The sequence below is a fragment of the Macaca fascicularis genome, chromosome 5 (assembly GCF_037993035.2).
Source record: "Macaca fascicularis isolate 582-1 chromosome 5, T2T-MFA8v1.1".
NCBI lineage: Eukaryota > Metazoa > Chordata > Mammalia > Primates > Cercopithecidae > Macaca > Macaca fascicularis.
The window spans coordinates 406,869-434,621 of record NC_088379.1 but is presented as its reverse complement, the minus strand read 5'-3'; the positions used below and the strand labels follow the sequence as shown (position 1 = coordinate 434,621).

General features: G+C 42.8%; 2 protein-coding genes across 2 annotated transcripts; one reads left to right on the top strand and one right to left on the bottom strand.

Annotated features, from left to right (window-relative positions):
- Window positions 1–603: 603 nt before the first annotated feature.
- On the bottom strand, window positions 604–24,843 carry ZNF141 (zinc finger protein 141). The gene is made up of 5 exons (XM_074040921.1): window positions 24,817–24,843; window positions 22,779–22,940; window positions 20,176–20,302; window positions 19,649–19,744; window positions 604–2,977 (listed from the first exon to the last, which is right to left on the bottom strand). Exons 1-5 carry the CDS (start codon window positions 24,841–24,843, stop codon window positions 1,773–1,775), a joined length of 1,617 nt encoding a protein of 538 aa, XP_073897022.1. The 3' UTR covers window positions 604–1,772.
- Window positions 23,344–27,133, top strand: LOC141410266 (uncharacterized). Its single transcript, XM_074039167.1, has one exon. The coding sequence runs from the start codon at window positions 26,136–26,138 to the stop codon at window positions 26,691–26,693; it is 558 nt and encodes a 185-aa protein (XP_073895268.1). The 5' UTR covers window positions 23,344–26,135; the 3' UTR covers window positions 26,694–27,133.
- Window positions 27,134–27,753: the final 620 nt, after the last annotated feature.

The window sequence follows — 27,753 nt, the reverse complement described above, 5'->3', positions numbered from 1 at the left end:
ACAAAGAAATTCTCTAACAGGTTAAACTTTGCATTATTTTTTATATTTAATACTCTGATTTACTGCAGTGTCCAAAGTGTTAGTTCCTTAGTTCTTTCTACTGTAAATCCTCTGATGTTTACAGTCTTAATTTTAGACTAAATATTTCTTCACATTTACTGCATCTACAAATTATATTCTAGCAGAAACTCTCTGGTGTTTTTTCAGCTGCAGTTTTTGAACAAATGTTTTTCCACATTTACTACATTTGTAGGATTTCTCGCCAATATAAATTTTCTGATGTTGAAGAAAGTCTCCTTCAGGGTTTTCCCCTATTACAAAATGTGTATAACAAAATCCACGATAGAAGTACAGGTACTACAACCCTCTTTATGTTTGTATTGCTTGTCTTAAGAATACTCTTCTTCACTTTTAAGGCCTATAATTTTCTGAAAGGTCTTTCAACAGAAATTACATTTATAATGTTTTTAATATGTACAAACTTTGCTAGTTAGTAAAATGTGAGTAGATATCTTTTCTATATATTTTATATTTCTACAACTTTTCTTGAGTATAAAGGCTATCATGTGCAAAAAGATGAGCATTGGTAAAAGTTTTGCCACATTTTTTGTATTTCCAGGGGATTTATTCAATAGGAATTATATATATACAGTAAGATATGACAAGCATTTGAAGGCTTTGCAACATTTTTCATATTTTTATGGCTTCTCACCAGTATCATTTCTCTTATATTTAGAATAGATTGAGGTGTGGTTACAAGCTTTGTCACACTTTTCATGTTTGCATTTTCTCTCCAGTGTGAATTATCTTATGATTAGAAAAGACTTGAGGAAGATTTAAAGACTGCCACATTCTTCACATTTGTAAGACTTTCCTCCAGTATGAGTTCTCATGTGTTTAAGAAGCCTGGAGTATGGATTAAAGGTTTTGCCACATCATTTACATTTCTATGGTTTTATATCTAGTATGAATTTTCTTATATTCATCTTTCATATCTTCTCAAGATAAGCTTGTGGAATGAATCTTCTATGCTCAAATGTGAATTTTCATAAAGGTTTGTGGATGGTCTGAAGGTTCTGCCACATTCTTCACATTTATAGCATGTTTTCCCCAGAATGAATTCTCTTGTGTACAGTAAGGGTTGAGAACCTATCAAAGGCTTTGCCACATTCTTTACATGTGTAGGATTTCACCCTGGTATAAATTCTCTTATGTTTAACAAAGTTTGAGGATGTGGTAAAGACGGTGCAACATTCTTCACATGTCAAGCATTTTGCTCCAGCATGAATTTGCTTATGTTCATTAAGGATTGAGGACCATTTAAAGGCTTTATCACACTGTTCACATATGAAGTTCATCTCCAGTATGAATTATCTTATATTTATTAAGCGTTGAGGACCAATTAAATGCTTTGCCACATTCTGCCACATGTGTAGGGCTTCCCTCCAGCATGATTTTTCTTATATTTATTCACCAGTGAGGACTGTTTAAAGGTTTTGTCACATTCTTTACATTTGCAGGGTTTATCTCCAGTAATAATTTTCTTCTGCTCAATTCAGGTTTGTGGACCATCCACAGGCTTTGCCACATTCTTCACATTTGTACAGTTTCTCTCTGGTATGAATTCTCTTATGTTTAGCAAGTTTTGAGAATGAGGTAAAGAATTTTGCCATGTTCTTCACATTTCCAGGGTTTCTCTCCAGTATAAATTTTCTCATGTTCATTCAGGTTTGTGGACCATCCAAAAGTTTGTCACATGGGTAGGATTTCTCTCAGGTATGAATTTTCTTATGTTTATTCAGGTGTGAGAACCGTTTAAAGGCTTTGTCACAATCTTTACATTTGTAGGGTTTATCTACAGTATGAATTTTCTTATGTTGACTCAGGAGTGAGAACTGTTTAAAGGCTTTGTCACATTCCTTGCATTTGTAGGGTTTAGCTGTGCTATGAATTTTCTTATGTTGACTCCGATCTGTGGACCGTCTAAAGGCTTTGCCACATTCTTCACATTTGTAGGGTTTCTCTCCAGTATGAATTTTTTTATGTTCATTCAGGACCCTGGACCGTCCAAAGGCTTTGCCACATTCATCACATTTGTAGGGCTTCTCTCCAGTATGAACTTTCTTATGTTCATTCAGTTTTGAGGACTGTCTAAAGGATTTGCCACATTCTTCACATGTGTAGGGTTTCTCTCCAGTATGAATTCTCTTATGTTTAGTAAGGGTTGTGGACCTATTAAAGGCTTTGCCACATTCTTCACATTTGTAGGGTTTCTCTCCAGTATGAATTCTCTTATGTTTGGCAAAGTTTGAAGATGAGGTAAAGATTTTCCTGCATTCTTCACACGTGATGGGTTTCTCTCCAGCATGAACTCTCTTATGTTTAGTAAGGGTTGTGAACCTATTAAAGGCTTTGCCACATTCTTCACATTTATAGGGTTTCTCTCCAGTATGAATTATTTTATGCTTAGCAAAGTGTGAGGATGTGGTAAAGATGCTGCCACATTCTTCACAAGTAAAAGGTTTCTCTCCAGTATGAATTCTCTTATGTTCATTAAATATTAAAGACCATTTAAAGGCTTTGCCACATTCTTCACATGTGTAGGGTTTCTCTCCAGCATGAATTACCTTATGTTGAGTTAGGTGTGAAAACTTAGGAAAAGATTTGCCACATTCTTTACATTTAAATTGTTTCTCTCCAGTATGTCTTGTCTTACGTTTGTTTGATTTTGAAAATTTACTAACAACTTTGATGTTTGCTTTACACTGAAATATTTTGCTCTGGGTAGTTGACAAGCATTCATTAAATTCATTGTAACCTCCTTTCTGCAACTTACAGTCATTCAAACTTTTACAGCCTTTTCTTAATTGTAAATTCTCATGTCTACATTTCTCATATCTTCTCAGTATAAGATTGTGGAATGAATCTTCTATGCCCTGCACTGGCCAACGGTCTTGGGTGAAATGAGAACGCACAGCTGAAAGGAATAAAAATTACAAATTATCCCACTTAGTATATTCATATAAATATACTTTGTAAATCTTATGAAATTATTCAAACTACATTAGTTAGATAGCATAACAAAATCCCACAGGCCATAATTTCTTTACAGACATATACATGTAGCAAACATGTACTAAAAAAGATGCCTTTCTGTGAAACCTATAAATGAGTTAATTGTATGCAATGCCTCAGGTAAGCAAAATGCCAAGAGCCACATTGAACAGGAAGGAATGTTTGCTACATTTACCCACCAACAGCTCTTCCTCCTCCCCAATAGCACTATGCCATTAGGAATGAAGTATCAACTCCTGGCTTCTTCCTTTAAAGAGAAGAAAAATACTGATACAGATATCCTTACTTCTGGCTTTTGGGTGTCTTTACAGAGCCTGGTTTTTGTCTCCAATACCACAGAGTGCTGAAATGGTGGTATACTTTGGGAGGACAGATTGGGTCTGCTGAAACCAAATGTAAATGTTTCAGGAGCAGACTGCCATGCTAAATACAGGCAAGAGGTGGAACAAGTGATTAGAGACTGTGTTTTTTTTTTTTGTTTTTAGAGACAGAGTCTCGCTCTGTCACCCAGGCTGGAGTGCGTTAGTGTGATCTCGGCTCACTGCAACCTCCGCCTCCCAGGTTCACGCCATTCTCCTGCCTCAGCCTCCCGAATAGCTGGGACTACAGGTGCCCGCCATCATGCCCGGCTAATTTTTTGTAATTTTAGTGGAGACGGGGTTTCACTGTGTTAGCCAGGAAGGTCTCGATCTTGTGACCTCGTGATCCGCTGGCCTCGGCCTCCCAAAATGCTGAGATTACAGGCGTGAGCCACTGCGCCCGGCCCTAGAGACTGTTAAGAAGGAACATGAACAAACACTTTTAACTGAAAAGTAAACACAAAATTCCAGAGAAGACACATCGTTAGAAGATGTATGAGAGGTTACCATAATCTCCTTCAAGGACAATTGGTTTCAGACCATGTCAAGAAAAACCTACATTGTAAAGATTGTGACAAATAGTTTTTTGTTAATGTTCAAATAACAACCAAACATTACAATGTACACAAAATATTAGAACAACATGGTCCAACAATTTTAAAATTTTCAGAAAAGGGGCCGGGCGTGGTGGCTCACGCCTGTAATCCCAGCACTTTGGCAGGCTGAGGTGGGAGGATCACAAGGTCAGGAGATAAGAGACCGCTTGGCTAACATGGTGTAACCCCGTCCCTACTAAAAATGCAAAAAAACTACCCGGACGACCGGGCGCAGTGGCTCACGCCTGTAATCCCAGCACTCTGGGAGGCCGAGGTGGGCGGATCACAAGGTCAGGAGATTGAGATCATCCTGGCTAACACAGTGAAACCCCGTCTCTACTAAAAAATACAAAAAATTAGCTGGGCGCGGTGGTGGGTGCCTGTAGTCCCAGCTAATCAGGAGGCTGAGGCAGGAGAATGGCGTGAAGCCAGGAGGCAGAGCTTGCAGTGTGCCAAGATCATGCCACTGCACTCCAGCCTGGGCGACAGAGCGAGACTCCACCTCAAAAAAAAAAAAAAAAAAAAAAAACTACCCGGACGTGGTGACGGACACCTGTAGTTCTAGCTACGTGGGAGGCTGAGGCAGGAGCATGGTGTAAACACAGGAGGCAAAGCTTGCAGTGTGCCAAGATCATGCCACTGCACTCCAGCCTGGGCGACAGAGTGAGACTCCGACACACACACACACACACACACACAAACACACACACACACATTTTCAGAAAAGACCAGGCATAGTGGCTCATGTCTGTAATCCCAGCACTTTGGGAGGCTGGGGCAGGCAGATCACGAGGTCAAGAGATCAAAAACATCCTGGCCAAAATGGTGAAACTCCGTCTCTACTAAAACTACAAAAATTAGCTGGGCATGGTGGCACACACCTGTAGTCCCAGCTAATAAGGAGGCTGAGGCAGAAGAATTGCTTAAACCCTGGAGGTAGAGGTTGCAGTGAGCCAAGATCACACCACTGCACTCCAGCCTGAGTGACAGAATGACACTCCATCTCAAAACAAAACAAAAACAAAAGTTCAGAACAATAATTAAAACTGAAGATAAACAAAGTTTTAAAATTTGACCAGAATAAAGCTCAATGAGCTAAATGGTAACACAACTAAATATAATTTAAAATATATATATAAATGAAAACATTAAAAATATAAAAAATCACAGAAGTGAAAAATACAAAAATAATGACTGAGAAATATTTTTTTTCTTTTTCTCTTTTTTTTTTTGAGACAGAGTCTCACTCTGTCTCTCAGGCTGCAGTTCAGTGGTGCCATCTCGGCTCACTGCAAGCTCCACCTCCTGGGTTCACACCATTTTCCTGCCTCAGCCTCCCGAGTAGCTGGGACTACAGATGCTTGCCACCACACTTGGCCAATATTTTTTATATTTTTAGCACAGACAGGGTTTCACTGTGTTAGCCAGGATGGTCTCAATCTCCTGACTTTGTGATCCACCCGCCTCAGCCTCCCAAAGTGCTGGGATTACAGGCATGAGCCATCGCACCCCCCAACTGATGGCACTGTGTAACATGAAATAAGTCAGCCAAGAAGAGACAAAAATTGCATGAGTCAACTTACATGAGACATCTAAAGCAGTCTGACTCTAAAATAGAAAACAGAATTGTTTTTGTAAAGCACCAGAAAACAGAAAAAGTAGGTAGTTGTTTAATGTGTATGAGTGTTAAGACTTGCAAGATAAACATATTCCAGAGATAGAGTGCATAACAATATTGATATAATATGACTAAGGTGAATACTTAAAAGTATTTATGGCACGTATATACCTATGTAACATGTTTTTCACACGTACCCCAGAAGTTAAATTGTAATAACAAAATTTGGAAAAAAATGGTATTTAAGATTGTAAAGTTTTGGCTGGGTGCAGTGGCTCACACCTGTAATCTCAGCATTTTGGGAGGCTGAGGTGGGCGGATAACGAGGTCAGGAGATCAAGACCAGCCTGGTCAATATGGTGAAACCCCATCTCTACCAAAAATACAAAAATTAGCTGGGCGTGGTGGTACACACCTGTAATACCAGCTGCTCAGGAGGCTGAGGCAAAACAATCACTTGAATCTGGGAGGAGGATGCTGTGAACGGAGATTGCATCGCTACACTCTAGCCTGCATGACAGACTGAGACTCCATGTCAAAAAAAAAAAAAAGATTGTAAAGTTTATGTGTTTTTGACAATTAAAAATAGTATCTAGCCGGGCACGGTGGCTCAAGCCTGTAATCCCAGCACTCTGGGAGGCTGAGACGGGCGGATCACGAGGTCAGGAGATCGAGACCATCCTGGCGAACACGGTGAAACCCAGTCTCTACTAAAAAATACAAAAAACTAGCCAGGCGAGGTGGCGGGCGCCTGTAGTCCCAGCTACTCCGGAGGCTGAGGCAGGAGAATGGCGTAAACCTTGGAGGCGGAGCTTGCAGTGAGCTGAGATCCGGCCACTGCACTCCAGCCTGGGTGACAGAGCGAGACTCCGCCTCAAAAAGAAAAAAAAAAAAAAGTATCTAAAATCTGAGATACAGACACATGACAGTTTTTGAACTTATCTTCAAGTCGCAAAAGTGTTTCTCCCACACATAAATATAGATTTACAAATAAATAGAGAGTAAAATTAGGAGGATTTCAATGACTACTCAAAACCACAACTGTATACACAAACAGAACAAATATACAACTCATAAACAAAACAAAAACAATATGCATACAGATAAATAAACACAGACTCATACTGGAAATAGACATATCAGTGATCCATATTTGACTTGTGCTCCAGTCTTACAGTGTACATGGTCGGATGCTGTCAATTATAGTATAAAATAAAAACATCCTTGTCTTGTTCCAGATCTCAAATAAAAAGTTTTCTGCTCTTTCCTATCCAGTATGGTATCAGCTATTAATCTGATCATTATTAATCATATATGGTCTTTACTGTATTGAGGTACATATAATCTATACCTAATTTGTTGAGTTGCTTAAATCACAAAGGCATGTTCAATTTTGGCAATGTTTCTTCTGTATCTATAATAAAAAATAAAGGTGCTGGCCAGGTGTGGTGGTTTATGCCTGTAATCCTAGCACTCTGGGAGGTTGAGGCATGAGGATCACCTGAGGTTAGGAGTTCAAGACCAGCCTGGTCAACATGGCAAAACCCTGTCTCTACTAAAAATACAAAAATTAGCTGGATGCAGTCCAGCTACTCCCAGCTACTCAGAAGAATTGCTTGAACCTAGGAGGCAGAGGTTGTGGTGAGCCGAGATCACATCAGTGCACTCCGGTCTGGGTGACAAAGCAGGACTCCATCCCAAATAAAATAAAGTAAAATAAAATATGTCTAGCAGCAAACTGAATTGAAAAGATGAATACTCTCTACACTGATAATTTAAAAACATTGATAATGCTGGGCGTGGTGGCTCATGCCTGTAATCCTAGCACTTTGGGAGGCCAAGGTAGGCAGATCACGAGGTCAGGAGTTCGAGAGCAGCTTGACCAACATGGTGAAATCCCATCACTACTAAAAATACAAAAATTAGCGGGGCATGGTGGCATGCACCTGTCACCCCAGCCACTCAGGAGGTTGAGGCAAGAGAATCATTTAACCCGAGAAGCAGAGGTTGTGGTGCACTGAGATCACACCATTGCACTCCAGCCTGGGCAACAGAGTGAGACTTCGTCTCAGAAAACAAACAACAACAGAATTGATAAAAAACTGAAAAAGACATAAAAATTGAAAGATATTTTTCCTTATGAACTGAAAAAACATCAGGAAAGTGGCCATACTACCCAAGGTGATACACAGATTCAATGCCATCTGTATCAAAATACCAATGACTTTTTCACAGAAATGGAACAAACAAGCTTAAAATTAACCAGGACCAACCAAAGACCCCCAAATAGCGAAGGTAATCCTTGGCAAAAAGAATCAAGTTGGAGGCATTACACTACCTGACTCCGAAATATCCTATAAAGCTATAATAAGCAATACAACATGATACTGGCATAAAAACAGACATATCAAACTATCCAGTGAGCTCAGTAATAAATTCATGAACCTAGAGGCAAGTGATTTTCAACAAAGATGTCAAGAACACACATTTGGAAAAAGACAGTCTTTTCAATAAATAGTGCTAGGAAAATTGATTATCTACATGATAATCAAAAAATGAAAGTAGGCCCCTAGCTCTTATGATATAAAAAACCCAATCGCACATAAAGATTTAAATGTGAAACCCAAACCTATAAAGCTATTTGGGTAAATACGGAGGAATGCTTTACCACTTATTACAGAGCAAAGAATTTTTAAGTAACACCTCAAAAGCACAGGCAAAAGAAGCAACATTATGCAAATGGGATTACAACAAACTAAAAACGTTTTGCACAGCAAAGAAAACATTAACAAAGTGAAGAGATAATCTACAGAGTGAAAGAAAATATTTGTGAAATGCACACAAAAGATAAACTTTTAGAATATTTAACAAGCTTAACAACAAAAATAACACGCAATTTAAAAATAGAGCAAAGACATCCCATTCCAAGATGGCTGAATAGGAATGGCTCCGGTTTGCAGCTTCCAGTGTGATCAACATAGAAGACGGGTGATTTCTGCATTTCCAACTGAGGTACCTGGTTCATCTCACTGGGACTGGTTGGACAATGGGTGCAGTGCAGCCCATAGAGGGTGAGCCAAAACAGGGAGGGGCATCGCCTCACCTGGGAAGCACAAGGGGTTGGGGGATTTCCCTCTCCTAGCCAAGGGAAGCTGTGACTGACTGTATCTGGAAAATCAGGACACTCCTGCCCAAATACTGTGTTTTTCCAATGGTCTTAGCAAACAGCACACCAGGAGATTATATCCTGTGCCTGGCTTGCCAGGTCCCACAACCATGGAGCCTTGCTCACTGCTAGCGCAGCAGTCTGATATTGACCTGCGAGGCAGCAGCCTGACAGGGGGAGAAGCGTCCACCATTGCTGAGGCTTGAGTAAGTAAACAAAGCAGCTGGGGAAGCTCAAACTGGGATGAGCCCACTGCAGCTCAGCAAGGCCAGTTGCCTCTATAGGTTCCACCTCTGGGGACAGGGTATAGCTGAACAAAAGGCAGCAGAAACTTCTGCAGATTTAATCGTCCCTGTCTGACAGCTCTGAAGAGAGCCGTGGTTCTCCCAGGATGGTGTTTGAGATCTGAGAACGGGCAGACTGCCTCCTCAAGTGGGTCCCTGACCCCCGTGTAGCCTAACTGGGAGATACCTCCCAGTAGGAGTCGACTGACACCTAATAGAGGCAGGTGCCCCTCTGGGACAAAGCTTCCAGAGGAAGGATCAGGCAGCAATATTTACTGTTCTGCAGCCTCTGCTGGTGATACCCAGGCAAAGAGGGTCTGGAGTAGACCTCCAGCAAACTCCAACAGACCTGTAGCTGAGGGACCTGTTAGAAGAAAAACACAACAAACAGAAAGGAATAGCATCGACATCAACAAAAAGGACATCCACATCAAAACCCCATCTGTAGGTCACCAACATCAAAAGGTAGATAAAAGGTAGATAGAAAGGTAGATAAAACCACAAAGATGGGGAGAAAACAGAGCAGAAAAGCTGAACATTCAAAAAACTAGAGCACCTCCTCTCCTCCAAAGGATCACAGCTCCTCACCAGCATCAGAACAAAGCTAGATGGAGAATGACTTTGATGAGCTGACAGAAGTAGGCTTCAGAGGGTCGGTAATAACAAACTTCTCTGAGCTAAAGAAGGATGTTGGACCCCATCACAAGGAAGCTAAAAACCTTGAAAAAAGATTAGACGAATGGGTAACTAGAATAAACAGCGTAGAGAAGACCTTAAATGACCTGAAGGGGCTGAAAACCATGGCACGAGAACTACATGAAACATGAACAAGCTTCAATAGCTGATTTGATCAAGAGGAAAAAAGGGTATCAGAGATTGAAGATCAAATGAGTGAAATAAAGCAAGAAGAGAAGTTTAGAGAAAACAGAGTAAAAAGAAATGAACAAAACCTCCAAGAAATATGGGACCATGTGAAAAGACCAAATCTATGTTTGATTAGTGTACCTGAAAGTGATGAGGAGAATGGAACCAAGTTGGAAAACACTCTTCAGGATAATATCCAGAACTTCCCCAACCTAGCAAGGCAGGCCAACATTCAAATTCAGGAAATACAAAGAACACCACAAAGATACTCCTTGAGAAGAGCAACCCCAAGACACATAATTGTCAGATTCACCAAGGTTGAAATGAAGGAAAAATTGTTAAGGGCAGCCAGAGAGAAAGGTCGGGTTATACACAAAGGGAAGCCCATCAGACTAACAGCAGACCCCTTGGCAGAAACTCTACAAGCCAAAGAGAATGGGGGCCAATATTCAACATTCTTAAAGAAAAGAAGTTTCAACCTAGAATTTCATATCCAGTCACACTAAGCTCCATAAGTGAAGGAGAAATAAAATCCTTTACAGACAGGCAAGCAAATGCTGAGAAATTTTGTCACCATCAGACCTGCCTTACAAGACCTCCTGAAGGAAGCATTAAACATGGAAAGGGACAACTTGTACCAGCCACTACAAAAACATGCCAAATTGTAGAGACTATCGATGCTAGGAAGAAACTGCATCAACTAACGGGCAAAATAACCAGCTAACATCATAATGGCAGAAGCAAATTCACACATAACAATATTAACCTGACTTCAAACTATACTACAAGGCTACAGTAACCAAAACAGCATCGTACTGGTACCAAAACAGAGATATAGACCAATGGAACAGAACAGAGCCCTCAAAAATAATACCACCCATCTACAAGCATCTGATCTTTGACAAACCTGACAAAAACAAGAAATGGGGAAAGGATTCCCGATTTAATAAATGGTGCTGGGAAAACTGGCTAGTCCTATGTAGAATGATGAAACTGGATCCCTTCCTTACATCTTATACAAAAATTAATTCAAGATGGATTAAAAACTTAAATGTTAGACCTAAAACCATAAAAACCCTAGGAGAAAACCTGGAAATACCATTCAGGACTTGGGCATAGGCAAGGACTTCATGACTGAAACACCAAAAGCAATGGCAAGAAAAGCCAAAATAGACAAATAGGATCTCATTAAACTAAAGAGCTTCTGCACAGCAAAAGAAACTACCATCAGAGTGAACAGGCAACCTATAGAAAGGGAAAAAACTTTTGCAATCTACCCATCTGACAAAGGCTTATATCCAGAATCTATAAAGAACTTAAAGAAATTTTAAAGAAAAAAATAACACCATCAAAAAGTGGGCAAAGGATATGAACAGACATTTCTCAAAAGAAGACACTCTCACCCTAATACTGCGCTTTTCCAATGGTCTTAGCAAACGGCACACCAGGAGATTATATCCTATGCCTGGCTCGGAAGGTCCCACGCCCACAGAGCCTCGCTCACTGCTAGCACAGCAGTCTGAAATCAACTGCAAGGCAGCAGCAAGGCTGGCGGAGGGGTGTCTGCCATTGCTGAGGCTTGAGTAGGTAAACAAAGCAGCCAGGAAGCTCGAACTAGGTGGAGCCCACCGTAGCTCAAGGAGGCCTGCCTGCCTCTGTAGACTCCACCTCTGGGGGAAGGGCATAACTAAACAAAAGGCAGCAGAAACTTCTGCAGACTTAAACATCCCTGTCAGCTTTGAAGAGAGTGGTGGTCCTCCCAGCACGGAGTTTGAGAACTGAGAACGGACAGTCTGCCTCCTCAAGTGGGTCACTGACCCCAGAGTAGCCTAACTGGGAGACACCTCCCAGTAGGGGCTGACTGACACCTCATACAGCCGGGTGCCCCTCTGAGATGAAGTTTCCAGAAGAAGGATCACGCGGCAACATTTGGCGTTGTGCAATATTTGCTGTCCTGCAGCCTCCGCTGGTGATACCCAGGCAAACAGCGTCTGGAGTGGACCTCCAGCAAACTCCAACAGATCTGCAGCTGAGGGTCCTGACTGTTAGAAGGAAAACTAAGAAACACAAAGGACATCCACATCAAACCCCATCTGTATGTCACCATCATCAAAGACCAAAGGTAGATAAAACCAAAGATGGGGAGAAACCAGAGCAGAAAAGTTGAAAATTCTAAAAATCAGAGTGCCTCTTCTCCTCCAAAGGAACGCAGCTCCTCCCCAGCATACAGACCAAAGTTGGATGGAGAATGACTTTGACAAGTTGAGAGACGAGGGCTTCACACAATCGGTAATAACAAACTTCTCCAAGCTAAAGGAGGATGTTCGAATCCATTGCAAAGAAGCTAAAAACCTTGAAAAAAGATTAGACAAATGGCTAACTAGAATAAACGGCATAAAGCAGACCTTAAATAATCTGATGGAGCTGAAAACCATGGCACGAGAACTACGTAATGCATGCACAAGCTTCAGTAGCCAATTCGATCAAGTGGAAGAAAGGGTATCAGAAATTGAAGATCAAGTGAATGAAATGAAGCAAGAAAAGAAGTTTAGAGAAAAAAAAGAAACAAACGAGGCCTCCAAGAAAAATGGGACTATGTGAAAAGACCAAATCTACATTTGATTGGTGTACCTGAAAGTAATGAGGAGAATGGAACCAAGCTGGAAAACACTCTTCAGGAAATTATCCAGGAGAACTTCCCCAACCTAGCATGGCAGGTCAACATTCAAATTCAGGAAATACAGAGAGCACCAGAAAGATACTCCTCGAGAAGAGCAACCCTAAGACACATAATTGTCAGATTCACCAAGGTTGAAATGAAGGAAGAAATGTTAAGAGCAGCCAGAGAGAAAGGTCGGATTATCCACAAAGGGAAGCCCATCAGACTAACAGCAGATCTCTCGGCAGAAACTCTACAAACCAGAAGAGAGTGGGGGCCAATATTCAACATTCTTAAAGAAAAGAATTTTCAACCCAGAATTTCATATGCAGCCAAGCTAAGCTCCATAAGTGAAGGGGAAATAAAATCCTTTACAGACAGGCAAATGCTAAGAGATTTTGTCACCACCAGGCCTGCCTTACAAGAGCTTCTGAAGGAAGCACTAAACATGGAAAGGAACAACTGGTACCAGTCACTGCAAAAACATGCCAATTGTAATGACCATCAATGCTAGGAAGAAACTGCATCAACTAATGAGCAAAATAACCAGCTAACGTCATAATGACAGGAGCAAATTCACACATAACAATATTAATCTTAAATGTAAATGGGCTAAATGCTCCAATTAAAAGACATAGACTGGGCCGGGCACGGTGGCTCACGCCTGTAATCCCAGCACTTTGGGAGGCCGAGGCGGGCGGATCACAAGGTCAGGAGATCGAGACCATCCTGGCTAACACGGTGAAACCCTGTCTCTACTAAAAATGCAAAAAATTAGCCGGGCGAGGCGGCGGGCGCCTGTAGTCCCAGCTACTCGGGAGGCTGAGGCAGGAGAATGGCGTGAACCCGGGAGGCGGAGCTTGCAGTGAGCCGAGATCGCGCCACTGCACTCCAGCCTGGGCGACTAAGCGAGACTCTGTCTCGAAAAAAAAAAAAAAAAAAAAAGACATAGACTGGCAAACTGGATAGAGTCAAGACCCATCAGTGTGCTGTATTCAGGAGACCCATCTCACGTGCAGAGACACACATAGGCTCAAAATAAAGGGATGGAGGAAGATCTACCAAGCAAATGGAAAGAAAAAAAAAAAAGCAGGGGTTGCAATCCTAGTCTTTGATAAAACAGACTTTAAACCAACAAAGATCAAAAGAGATAAAGAAGGTCATTACATAATGGTAAAGGGATCAATTCAACAAGAAGAGCTAATTATCCTAAATATATATGCATCCAATACAGCAGCACCCAGATTCATAAAGCAAGTCCTTAGAGACATACAAAGAGACTTACACTCCCACACAATAATAATGGGAGATTTTAACACCCCACAGTCAACATTAGACAGATCCATGAGACAAAAGTTAACAAAGATATCCAGGAATTGAAATCAGCTCTGCATCAAGCATACCTAATAGACATCTACAGAACTCTCCATCCCAAATCAACAGAATATACATTCTTCTTAGCACCACATCACACTTATTCCAAAATTGACCACATAGTTGGAAGTAAAGCACTCCTCAGCAAATGTAAAAGAACAGAAATTATAACAAACTGTCTCTCAGACCACAGTGCAAACTAGAACTCAGGATTAAGAAACTCACTCAAAACCGCTCTAATACATGGAAACTGAACAACCTGCTCCGGAATGACTACTGGGTACATAACGAAATGAAGGCAGAAATAAAGATGTTCTTTGAAACCAATGAGAACAAAGACACAACATACCAGAATCTCTGGGACACATTTAAAACAGTGTGTAGAGGGAAATTAATGCCCACTAAATGCCCACAAGAGAAAGCTGGAAAGATCTAAAATTGACACCCTAACATCACAATTAAAAGAATTAGAAAAGCAACAGCAAACACATTCGAAAGCTAGTAGAAGGCAAGAAATAACTAAGATCAGAGCAGAATTGAAAGAGATAGAGACACAAAAAACCCTTAAAAAAAAAATCAACGAGGCCGGGCGCGGTGGCTCAAGCCTGTAATCCCAGCACTTTGGGAGGCCAAGACGGGCGGATCACGAGGTCAGGAGATCGAGACCATCCTGGCTAACACGGTGAAACCCCGTCTCTACTAAAAAATACAAAAAACTAGCCGGGCGCAGTGGCGGGCGCCTGTAGTCCCAACTACTCGGGAGGCTGAGGCAGGAGAATGGCGTGAACCCAGGAGGCGGAGCTTGCAGTGAGCTGAGATCCGGCCACTGCACTCCAGCCTGGGCGACACAGCGAGACTCCGTCTCAAAAAAAAAAAAAAAAAATCAACGAATCCAGGAGCTGGTTTTTTGAAACGATCAACAAAATTGATAGACGGTTAGCAAGACTAATAAAGAAGAAAAGAGAAGAATCAAATAGACAGAATAAAAAGTGATAAAGGGGATATTACCACCAATCCCAAAGAAATACAAACTCCCATCAGAGAATACTATAAAGACCTCCACGCAAATAAATTAGAAAATCCAGAAGAAATGGATAAATTCCTGGACACAATACACCCTCCCAAGACTAAACCAGGAAGAAGTTGAATCCCTGAATAGACCAATAACAGGTTCTGAAATTGAGGCAATAATAAATAGCCTACCCACCAAAAACAGTCCAGGACCAGACGGATTCACAGCTGAATTCTACCAGAGGTACAAAGAGGAGCTGGTACCATTCCTTCTGAAACTATTCCAATCAATAGAGAAATTGGGAATCCTCCCTAACTCATTTTATGAGGCCAGCATCATCCTGATACCAAAGCCTGGCAGAGACATAACAAAAAAAGAGAATTTTAGACCAATATCCCTGATGAACATCGATGCAAAAATCCTCAATAAAATAATGGCAAACCGAATCCAGCAGCACATCAAAAAGCTTATCCACCACGATCAAGTTGGCTTCATCCCTGGGAGGCAAGGCGGGTTCAACATACGCAAATCAATAAACTTAATCCATCATGTAAACAGAATCAAACACAAAAACTGTATGATTATCTCAATAGATGCAGAAAAGGCCTCTGACAAAAGTGAACAGTGCTTCATACTAAAAACTCTCAATAAACTAGGTATTGATGGGATGTATCTCAAAATAATAAGAGCTATTTATGACAAACCCATAGCCAATACCATACTGAATGGGCAAAAACTGGAAGCATTCCCCCTGTCCTTTTTTTTTGAGATGGAGTCTCGCTCTGTCACACAGGCTGGAGTGCAGTGGCATGATCTTGGCTCACTGCAAGCTCTGCCTCCTGGGTTCACGCCATTCTTCTGTCTCAGCCTCCTGAGTAGCTGGGACTACAAGTGCCCACCACCACACCTGGCCAATTTTTTCTTTTTTTTTTTTTTTAGTAGAGACGGGGTTTCACTGTGTTAGCCAGGATGGTCTTGATCTCCTGACCTCATGATCCGCCTGCCTTGGCCTCCCAAAGTGCTGGGATTACAGGCATGAGTCACCGCACCTGGCCAGGAAGCATTCCCTTTGAAAACTGGCACAAGACAGGGATGCCCTCTTTCACCACTCCTGTTCAACACAGGGTCAGAAGTTCTGGCCAGGGCAATCAGGTAGGAGACAGAAATAAAGGGTATTCAACTAGGAAAACAGGAGGTCAAATTGTCCCTGTTTGCAGATGACATGATTGTGTATTTAGAAAACCCCATCGCCTCAGCCCAAAATCTCCTTAAGCTGATAAGCAACTTCAGCAAAGTCTCAGGATACAAAATCAACGTGAAAAAATCACAAGCATTCCTATACACCAAAAACAGACAAACAGAGAGCCAAATCATGAGTGAACTCCCATTCACAATTGCTTCAAAGACAATAAAATACCTAGGAATCCAACTTACAAGGGATGTGAAGGACCTCTTCAAGGAGAATTACAAACCACTGCTCAATGACATAAAAGAGGACACAAACAAATGGAACAACATTCCATGCTCATGGATAGGAAGAATCAGTATTGTGAAAATGGCCACACTGCCCAAGGTAATTCATAGATTCAATGCCATCCCCATCAAGCTACCAATGACTTTCTTCACAGAATTGGAAAAAACTACTTTAAAGTTCATATGGAACCAAAAAGGAGTCTCCATTGCCAAGACAATCCTAAGCCAAAAGAACAAAGCTGGAGGTATCACGCTACCTGACTTCAAACTGTACTACAAGGCTATAGTAACCAAAACAGCATCGTACTGGTACCAAAACAGAGATATAGACCAATGGAAGAGAACAAAGCCCTCAGAAATAATACCACACATCTACAAGCATCTGATCTTTGACAAACCTGACAAAAACAAGAAATGGCAAAAGGATTCCCGATTTAATAATTGGTGCTGGGAAAACTGGCTAGCCATATGTAGAAAGCTGAAACTGGATCCCTTCCTTACACCTTAGACAAAAATTAATTCAAGATGGATTAAAGACTTAAATGTTAGACCTAAAACCATAAAAACTCTAGAAGAAAACCTAGGCAATACCATTCAGGACATAGGCATGGGCAAGGACTTCATGACTAAAACACCAAAAGCAATGGCAACAAAAGCCAAAATGGACAAATGGGATCTAATTAAACTAAAGAGCTTCTGCGCATCAAAAGAAACTACCATCAGAGTGAACAGGCAACCTACAGAATGGGAGAAAATTTTTACAATCTACGCATCTGACAAAGGGCTAACATCCAGAATCTACAAAGAACTTAAACAAATTTACAAGAAAAAAATGAAACAACCCCATCAAAAAGTGGGCACAGGATATCAAAAGAAGACATTTATGCAGTCAACAGACACATGAAAAAATGGTCATCATCATTGGCCATCAGAGAAATGCAAATCAAAACCATAATCAGATACCATCTCACACCAGTTAGAATGGCGATCATTAAAGTCAGGAAAAAACGCCGGGCGCGGTGGCTCAAGCCTGTAATCCCAGCACTTTGGGAGGCTGAGACGGGCGGATCACAAGGTCAGGAGATCGAGACCATCCTGGCTAACACGGTGAAACCCCGTCTCTACTAAAAAATACAAAAAACTAGCTGGGCGAGGTGGCGGGCGCCTGTAGTCCCAGCTACTCGGGAGGCTGAGGCAGGAGAATGGCATAAACCCGGGAGGCGGAGCTTGCAGTGAGCCGAGATCTGGCCACTGCACTCCAGCCTGGGTGGCAGAGCGAGACTCTGTCTCAAAAAAAAAAAAAAAAAAAAAAAAGTCAGTAAAAAACAGGTGCTGGAGAGGATGTGGAGAAATAGGAACACTTTTACACTGTTAGTGGGACTGTAAACTAGTTCAACCATTGTGGAAGACAGTGTGGCGATTCCTCAAGGATCTACAATTAGAAATACCATTTGACCCAGCCATCCCATTACTGGGTATATATCCAAAGGACTATAAATCATCCTCCATTAAAGACACATGCACATGTATGTTTATTGCGGCACTATTCACAATAGCAAAGACTTGAAACCAACCCAAATGTCCACAATGATAGACTGGATTAAGCAAATGTGGCACATATACAACATGGAATACTATACAGCCATAAAAAAGGATGAGTTCATGTCCTTTGCAGTGACATGGATGAAGATGGAAACCATCATTCTGAGCAAACTATCACAAGGACAGAAAACCAAACACCGCATGTTCTCACTCATAGGTGGGAACTGAACAATGAGAACACTCGAACACAGGGTGGGGAACATCACACACTGGGGCTTGTCGTGGGGTGGGGGGAGAGATAGCATTAGGAGAAATACCTAATGTAAATGATGGGTTGATGGGTGCAGCAGGCCAGCATGGCACATGTATACCTATGTAACGAGCCTGCATGTTGTACATACGTACCCTAGAACTTAAATTAAAAAAAAAAAAAAAACCAGAAAGATATTCTGACACAACTTACAAAAACAAAGACTGAGATCATTATGTTAAAAAAAAAAACAGTAAAAAAGAAACAGATATTAATTAGTGATACCAATATAAAAATCAGTCAAAAGTATAGAAACAGTAAGTAAAATGGTGTTTTCCAAGAGCTGAAGAAAGAGAGGAAAAGGGCAGTTTGTTTATTGAGTATTACATTTTACTTTTGTAAGATAAAATTAATGTAAAGATCCACTGCAGGCCGGGCACGGTGGCTCAAGCCTGTAATCCCAGCACTTCGGGAGGTCGAGACAGGTGGATCACGAAGTCAGGAGATCGAGACCAGCCTGGCTAAGCCGGTAAAACCCCGTCTCTACTAAAAAAATACAAAAAACTAGCCGGGCGAGGTGGCGGGCGCCTGTAGTCCCAGCTACTCAGGAGGCTGAGGCAGGAGAATGGCGTAAACCCGGGAGGCGGAGCTTGCAGTGAGCTGAGATCCGGCCACTGCACTCCAGCCTGGGGGACAGAGCGAGACTCCGTCTCAAAAAAAAAAAAAAAAAAAAAAGAAAAGAAAAAAATACTTTGACATAGAGCTCCTCAATAACACAAATATTCCAATGTCTCCAAAAGCAATGGAACAGCAGTCACATCATGCAGCCCCTTATAAGCGATAAAGTGGATGGACATTAGCTCTCTCTGTAAACTTAAAGGGAGATCAATAAAGCAAAAAGAGAATTCTTTGAAGATTTAACAGCATGGGACAGAAAAAATGCAGCTTTTTCAGAAATTATTTTCATTGGAGCAGAGCTTCCCAAACTACCTGTTTTTGTTTTGTTTTTTTTTTTGAGATAGAGTCTAGCTCTGTCACCAGCTGGAGTGCAGTGGTGTGATCGTGGCTCACTGAAACCTCCACCTCCCAGGTTCAAGTGATTCTCCTGCTTTAGCCTCCTGAGTAGCTGGGACTCCAGGTGTGCACCACCATACCCAGCTAATTTTTGTATTTTTAGTAGAGACAGGGTTTCACCATGCTGGCCAGCATGATCTCGATCTCCTGACCTCGTGATCCACCCGCCTCAGCCTCTCAAAGTGCTTGGATTACAGCTGTTAGCCACTGCACCCGGCCCCAAACCACATTTTAAGGCCTGGCTTCCTTCTTGACCTTTGATCCCCTTGCCTGTGTCCTCTGCTTCATTCACTCTCACCTACCTGGGGGTCTGGCTACGATCTTACGTATCTTCACATTGTAGGGCTCTTTTCTTTGTTCCAGGCAGGTGACCAGGTCTGGGTTAGAGATAGCAACACCTGTTTTATTTAAAAAAAAATAAGAATAACATGAATATTGATGGGGATTCTCCAATTACCAACCTAGTATTATGCTAAGCAGAATAGAGAGATATTATGGAAGATTCTAGAAAATTAATCCAAAAATTGTTTCCTGATAGAATCTTTAGAATATTTAAGTATTTTAAATCTGCAGATTCCAAGTTCCACTACCCAGTACTACTGAATAAAAAATAACTAGTGCAAATTGGATTTTAAGATGTGGGAAACAATATTTCATGTCCTTGAATTTCTAGAATTACCACTAATCTAGAGTGAAGGACTCAAATTAGCTCAAGAAAAGAGAAGGTTTATGTAAAGATAAAACATAAAAGTTTCCAGGAGAAATTTTTCAAAGGAATAAAATAAAGCTCTGAGATGAATTAAGAATTATGTATTAAAGTTATCCTCACCCAGGGAGACCAGGTTCCTGTAGTTCTCCAACATCACATCTCTATACAAATTCTGCTGGGCAGGGTCCAGGCATTTCCACTCTTCTGGAGAGAATTCTATGGCCACATCCCTGAATGTTAAGAGTTCCTGAAAATATATACGTATCAAGTGACAGAGGTCTTAATTTGACTACAGGTGAAATGAGTTAAGAGAGCTAGTTCTGACATGTGACTGACTGGGATTATCTGACAAAATAACTTTCAACACAGTAATGTTCTCTAAAGTATTCTATAGCTCTGCAGAAAAAGGAAGGCATTCCAACAGTTTCTGTTGCTGCAATAAAAATAATGGGCTACACTGACACGCCCCTACCAAAACCAAGCAGAGTAGGCCCTGTGACCTCCTGGAACAAAGGGTGAACTCACCTTTCAGTAAAGTATCTGGAAGCCCTCATGTGTGACCCTGGCCTCACTGTAGAATCATGCAAGGAACTGAATTTTAAAAATAAGGATGTTTTCACCCAGAAAAATAGACAGGATCTGTGAAGAGGGCACAGCTGATAGTTTCTCTTCAAACTGTCCATGTGATCCTACTGGAAGACTGGGCTGAGGGTCACTGAGCTAAGCACTGCCTCTCAAGCTTCAATGTACATATAAATTATTTGATATTCTAGGTGTCACTGTAAGTAACAAAATTCTGCAGGTTTGAAAAGGGTCCATGAATTAGCTTTTTACAGCAAGTCTCCTGTTAATGTTGATGCTCCTCTCTCTAGACCCATTATAGTACCACTCAGTTAGAGAAAGCAGACACAGCACACAGAGTCCCTTACCCCAACACCATTATCACAACACAAATACTTTTTATCCCAAGACAAGACCACCAATCATCATTCTGAAACATGGCATTCTCTGTAGACCCCATAAGGTTACAGAAGTTGGAAATGGTGGCAATGTCTGAGTTAAGTCTGCATCTGAAAAACAACATGTGCACCTGCATTAATGCCATCTTTATGGGGCATGTAATATGTGCTCAGACGTATGTCACAGAGCACTGTGATGGGAAGCTCACATTATGTGTGTTAATTCTCATAACATTCTGGGAGGTAGACACTAAGTGTCCCATACTTCCCAGATTTAAATGCAGGGCCCAGAATTTTCATTTCCTTTCTGTTTCCCCTGACTGATTTTTTTTCAATGTATAGAATAATAGCTAAATATAAATAGATGGGAGAGAGCCAGAAAGAAAGTGTTAAGTACAATTCAGAGGAATTTTTTATTTTTGTGTTTGTATTTACTTGGAGACTTGTAAGAAAAAGCCACTGAAACTGCAGGGATGAAGAACAGGTTGCTACGTGGGATGTTTCTAGAAACACTAGTTTTAATTTTATAGAAAAGATTTAAGGCCTCAAGGTAAATAGTTTTTCCCTATTTATTGGCTTTTGGGTTTCAGAAAATTGTGGGCACCAGCTCTGGAGAGAAGGTAGGAGTAGCCACCCGAAACTCTGATCTCCTCTACTAATCAGTTCTGTGAGAGATTTCAGTGTGGCCTCAGACCTGGACGAGGACTAGAAGAGGGTGGATCTCAGCAGGGATGGGACAGAAAGTGGGCCCTAGGCTTCTGCTCTCTATGTCACTAAGTACTTTCGTTTTATCTTTTCTAAGCCTGCCCAAGACAAATTTGATTCCCAGAATTTGTGAAATTTTAATCTATTTTAGCCACTTCTCTGTCTTTTGTATAACATACAGTAACAAGGAATTTAACCAAAATCCTTATGTTTCTCTAGAGCAATTATATTAGAAGTTAAATATTTACTCTTAGCAAGGTAAACACAATACAAATAATAACAATTTCTCTTCTGTCAATGAATAGCCATTCACGTAGTGGCATCAAAACTCATAAAACAGACTGGGTGCGGTGGCTCACGCCTGTAATCCCAGCACTTTGGGAAGCTGAGATGGGTGGATCACAAGGTCAGGAGTTCGAGACCAGCCTGGCCAATATGGTGAAACCCCATCTCTACTAAAAATACAAAAAAAATTAGCCAATGTGGTGGAGGGCGCCTATAGTCCCAGCTACTCATGAGGTTGAGGCAGGAGAATTGCTTGAACCGGGGGAGTGGAGGTTGCAGAGAGCCAGGATAGCACCACTGCACTCCAGCCTGGGTGACAGAGAGATACTGTCTATTTAAAAAAAAACAAAAACAAAAAAACCTCACAAACACAGTAGAGGGGAAGTAGCCCAAAGGAAGCTTAAGTTGCCTGTACAGTTTCCATCTTTGTACTGAACACATGATGCTGAATTCAACCATTTATTCATGTGCTCTAGACTGCAAGTTTGATGGTAGTAACCATGACTGCTTCATGCCTTTTTCTAATGAACATCTGAAATAGAAGCAATTAGCTTATTGATCAGTTTGAGTCTTCAGAGCTCCTCATTTTTCACCAATACCAGAAAACTGGAGCAACTCTTATCTGGGTACAAACCAAGGGGATTCTTTCTGTGAGGGGAGGAACAAACCCTGGATGAATCATTTCTCTTTCTCTGAAATGGAAGCAGAATCAGACCTTGGGGTCAGATTGACCCCAGTCTGCAAAGGACATCGTCAAATGTCTCAAATACTCACAGATGCTGGTGAGAGTGTCCCCAGCGACCCTGGGCAGATGCTGCCCCCATAGTGATCCAGGCAGAAGAGACAGACTGACTGTGGAGTGCAAACAGAAAATGGAACAGCCTTGGTGGAGCTGCAGATCCTGGATCCAGATGTGAAAGCCCTGTCCCTTTTCAACTAACTCTAAGGCAAGGGGAAGGACAAAAGCACTCTACTCCAATAACACAGTCTACAGGGAGGCATAGTTGTGACTATGGCTCTGGAGATTTTGTGGCCCTGAGCTCCCACTGCTAAAGTGCTTGTTTACACTTACAGAATCTGCCACAGGATTCTGTTTACACCAGAAGTCTCGCACACAGCTATACCAGGTAATTGGAGAAGATCTGGAAAACTCAAAGGGCTCCACTCTGAAAGTGGGGCTTATGATGTCTATGTTGACCTCTCGTGATGCAGAAAATGCCTTCTGTGAGTTTTCTGTATGTCTTTCGCCCAAAGTCTGGCCCAGTCTTGGGAATCCTAGGCAGAGGCCAGCTTTTATGTGCAGATTCTAGGTAGGATTAATGTGCCTCAGCATTCTTACGGGTTATAGCAAGCAGAGTAAAACTAGGAGAGATCCCCTCCCGGAGACTCCTTCAACACTTTCTAAAGAGTATTTTGGCCGGGCGCGGTGGCTCACGTCTGTAATCCCAGGACTTTGGGAGGCAGATCACAAGGTCAGGAGTTTGAGGCCAGCCTGGCCAACATGATGAAACCCCGTCTCTACTACAAAATATAAAAATCAGCTGGGCATGGTGGCATGTGCCTGTTGTCCCAGCAGGAGAATTACTTGAACTTGGGAGGCGGAGGTTGCAGTGAGCTAAGATCGTGCCACTGCACTCCCACCTGACGACAGGGTGAGATTCTGTCTCAAAAACAAACAAACAAACAAACAAACAAAAAAACCATTTTGACCTAAAAGGAAAAAGTTGGGGTAAACATAATATAAGAAGAGAGTTTATTTGAGCCAAAGCTTGAAGATTGCAACCCTGGACCATAAAGCTGCCCTGAATATACACTCCAATTAGAAGCCATTACAAGTATATTTTTAAAGGCAAAAAGAAAGGCACGGGGAACTGACAGAAAGCTGTCAGAAATTCTTACTGGTTTATAGAAGTAACTTTGGTTAGTGATTGGCTATATATGTTGTTAAGCTATAAGGTGTGGGTTATAGTGTCCAGTATGGCATTATTAGGTTAATTTATATCCATTTGTGGCAATAGCAAGTAATTTCAAAAGACAAATAGTTCAAGGAGGGGAAGAGTAGGACTGTGGTCTCATTTTAACACATCACTGGTTCTCATAATTAAAAGAACTTGTATTTCTCAAATAAAAGTTCTGTTCTTCTCTCAAATCCCAGGACATAAACTCAGAATTTGGAACTGCACATTTAAGACTTGGAGGGCTGGTAAGCTACGCACATTTGTGGGCATTTGGGCAAGGGGAGAAGGGAGAGAATTGAAGTTCTCAGGTTTAATCAATGCACATGTGTGATCCTGGCTGGATTTATGGGCCCCATGATCTCTGACTCAGTGTCAGATCTGAAGATGCCTGGTGCACTGAAAGAGGTACAAAAACTGATTGCTATCTTAAAAAGTTATTTTTGTAGAAAACTAGTCTAACTGCTATAGAAGGGACTGCAGATCCCAAATAGAGAGATCATTTCGTTTGCAGCTTTGGGGAGCACTTTGCTGCACTTTGTCACACAATTGTGGGTTGTGACCGTAATCCTGAGAAAGAAGATTTTTCTGTAAGATGAAGCCTGGTGGGCACTTTTTGTATAAGATCTAGTAATTCTTGACAGTGTGTGGAAAATATAACTAACAGCAAAATCATCTACAATCCTAAAATACTCTCCATAAAAATAGAACTGCAAGAAAATGTGTTATAGAATTAAACAAAATGTGATGTGCATTACAGGCAATCTACTAAGAGATTTCCAAAACAAAGAGAAACACCCTAATTAGCTCTCAAGTAGAAGACTTGACAGTACCATGTATCATACACAGTTTATTACACTTTCACTAGTAATGTGGAAGGTCATCTGGGTTTTCTAATTGGTAATATTCAAAGGGAAAATAAACTTTCCACAGCTTAGTGACAGAAGGCAGATTTTGAAACGTGAAGGCAGGTACCTGCTGAAAGCAACCTCCTACTCTTCTACAGAAATTGTGGAATAAGGTGTATATTCTTGCTATTCATATTTCAAAGCAATAGTTCCATGTCCTAGATAAAGACAATTTTGAGTCAAAAAAGACAAATCACCTAGTTAACAGATTAAAATGATTTATATATATTTCAAATAAGCAGAGAAAATATTTAAATATAAAAATTTTCGCCGGGCGCGGTGGCTCACGCCTGTAATCCCAGCACTTTGGGAGGCCGAGACGGGTGGATCACGAGGTCAGGAGATCAAGACCGTCCTGGCTAACACGGTGAAACCCCGTTTCTACCAAAAAAATACAAAAATTAGCCCGGCGCGGTGGCGGGCGCCTGTAGTCCCAGCTACCCGGGAGGCTGAGGCAGGAGAATGGCGTAAACCCGGGAGGCGGAGTTTGCAGTGAGCTGAGATCCGGCCACTCACTGCCTGGGCGACAGAGCGAGACTCCGTCTCAAAAAAAAAAAAAAAAAATTTCAAACTAAATACTTTAAGGGAGAAGACCAAAAATTCTTCCCTCATTCTAAAGAGAAAGCATTAAGCCTCTTCTGATTTGTATTTGGTCCTATAACAGCCAGGTCTAAAGGCATTGTCTTGAATTCACCAACGTCTGAATTCTTGTGGCACATGAGGGATGCACTCGGGCAAACTGTGTGCACAAGAAAGAGGATTTGTGGCGAAGAAAAGCGCGGAAGAAAGGTGCTATCAAGATCCTTGAGTGGGGACAAGGCAGGATTGACGAAAGGACTGGTTTGTGCTACAAGTTCAGCTCAGCCCAGGCAGGGCTAAGCTCTGACTGATTCCTGAGTCCATAAAGGCAGAGGAGATTAGGATCAGGTGGTCCAGAAGCCTAGGTGGGTGAAGAAAACAGATTCCTGCTACAGATCTGGGGTTGAAATGAACCAGGAGTCTTCTGGGCAGTGTGTGAGTTCTTGGCAGAAAAAGCTAGGAGCAAAGCTGCCATGGCCACAATTCCTGAGGGTAGAAACCTGTCCTGGGATGAGTGTGGCCATTCGAATGCCCAGTGGGCGTGCTCAGGAGTGGGTTAGCATTGGGTGGGGGCCGGCAGCAGGGTGAAGGGAAGGGCCGTTTCTCAGAACTCCTTTCCTCTAAGTTCCCAGTCCCCTCTCCCCAGGAGGAGACCTGGAGGAACAGGACAGTGCCCAGCGGGACCGCGCATGTGCAAAACCCGGCCGCGCCTCCCGCAGACACTAGGCGACTCCCTCCAGTCCAGGCTCAGCCACGTCTTTCTTCTGACAGAAAACCTGCGGAGTTTCCTCAACACCCGTCAATGCTCCAACCTCAACGGGCTGTCCAGCAACTCACTAACGACCCCACCCAGAGTCAGCGCAGACCCACAAGCTCAGCGCTCTTCCCGCAACTGCCCCCCTGAAGACACCAGTCCCTGCCTCTGGACACCCGTCTTCATTTCTCAACACCTGCAACAAACCAGGGGCGCCCACACCCTCCTCAAGTTCCATAATGTGGCAGAACCACTCACAGAACCCAGCGAAGCGCTGTGCGCACGACACCAGCGTATTCTAAAAGATGCCGCTCAGGAACAGCCACGCGGAGGAGGCGCTCAGGGCAAGGGGACCGGTGGAAAGTTGGGGCGGGCGGGCGATTTGCTTCCCTTCCTCACACACCTCACAAAAGCCTTTCCTTCAAGACCGCTGGCCCAAACCACGAGCCACGGGGGCGCTGTCTCACTAATGAGTCCCCGTTTCCTCACATGAACTCTCTTTTGACGGGGCCTCCATCTCACTCTGAAAAGAGTAAAGAAGGGACAGGACCCCGGACCACAGCTCCTCCCAGGCAGGCACCGCGCACGCCTCGCCGGCGTCTTCCCGGTGAGCTCCTCACCCCACAGCCCGGGGAAGGTGCGGGGCTGCGGTCGCAGAGCTGAACGAGGAGGGCTGCAGGCTGGGCAGAGCCGCCGTGCGGGGACCGACAGGAGCCCGGGTCCCTCACCGGAGGGGACTGAGGACCGAGGGCTGAGCGGCAGCAGCGGGGACTCCGTTCGCAGACTCGGTCCCGCCGCCGCCATTTCCCGCCGGTTCCGATGAGACCTCCCCAGCCTTGGGACGCCCTGCCCCGCACACTCACCATTTCCCCACTTCAGGGGTATCCGGGAGTCTTAGCTAGGAATCATCCAATACCCGCAGGTCACAGAGCAACGGAGGCTGAGGCTGTGGCCAAATCACTGAGGACTCCCAGAACCGACTAAGCAGAGAGATGAAGCCCCCAACCCAAGGCCTGGCAGGAGCCAGACGCAAAGACCGCGCCACATCCCGGAAGCCACCGCCTCCTCTCTGGCTGCGTGCCTGACTGGGCAGTTCTCATTCCAGCGCCCTGATTGGATATGGCTCCAATCTCCCCGCCCTCAGGCCTTGAGTGACAGAAGTTGTAACCACACACTCCACGGAATGTGGCGAGAGTGACAGCCTGGGTCCTCCAGGCACTTTCAAGCGGGGCTTTCTCTCCCTGCTTGGCCTGGCACAGCCCAGGGGTCATTTTTTAACCTTGTGATGTGTAAGGTGATGTCCACTTAGAAATTATACACGCACGCACACACAGACGTACACACACAGACATATACGCGCGCGCACACACAGTCGCACGCCACGTACACAGTGTCACACACACAGAGTCACACACACACACGCACAGCCCATCCTTCCTCCAGGCTCTCGGACCACCTCTCCAGAAACCCTGCCTTGGGGGCCGCAGCCCGCATGCCGACCTCAGTGGGTCCTCACAGAGCCGAGTTGGGTGCGCAGCCCTCCCTTACCCTGA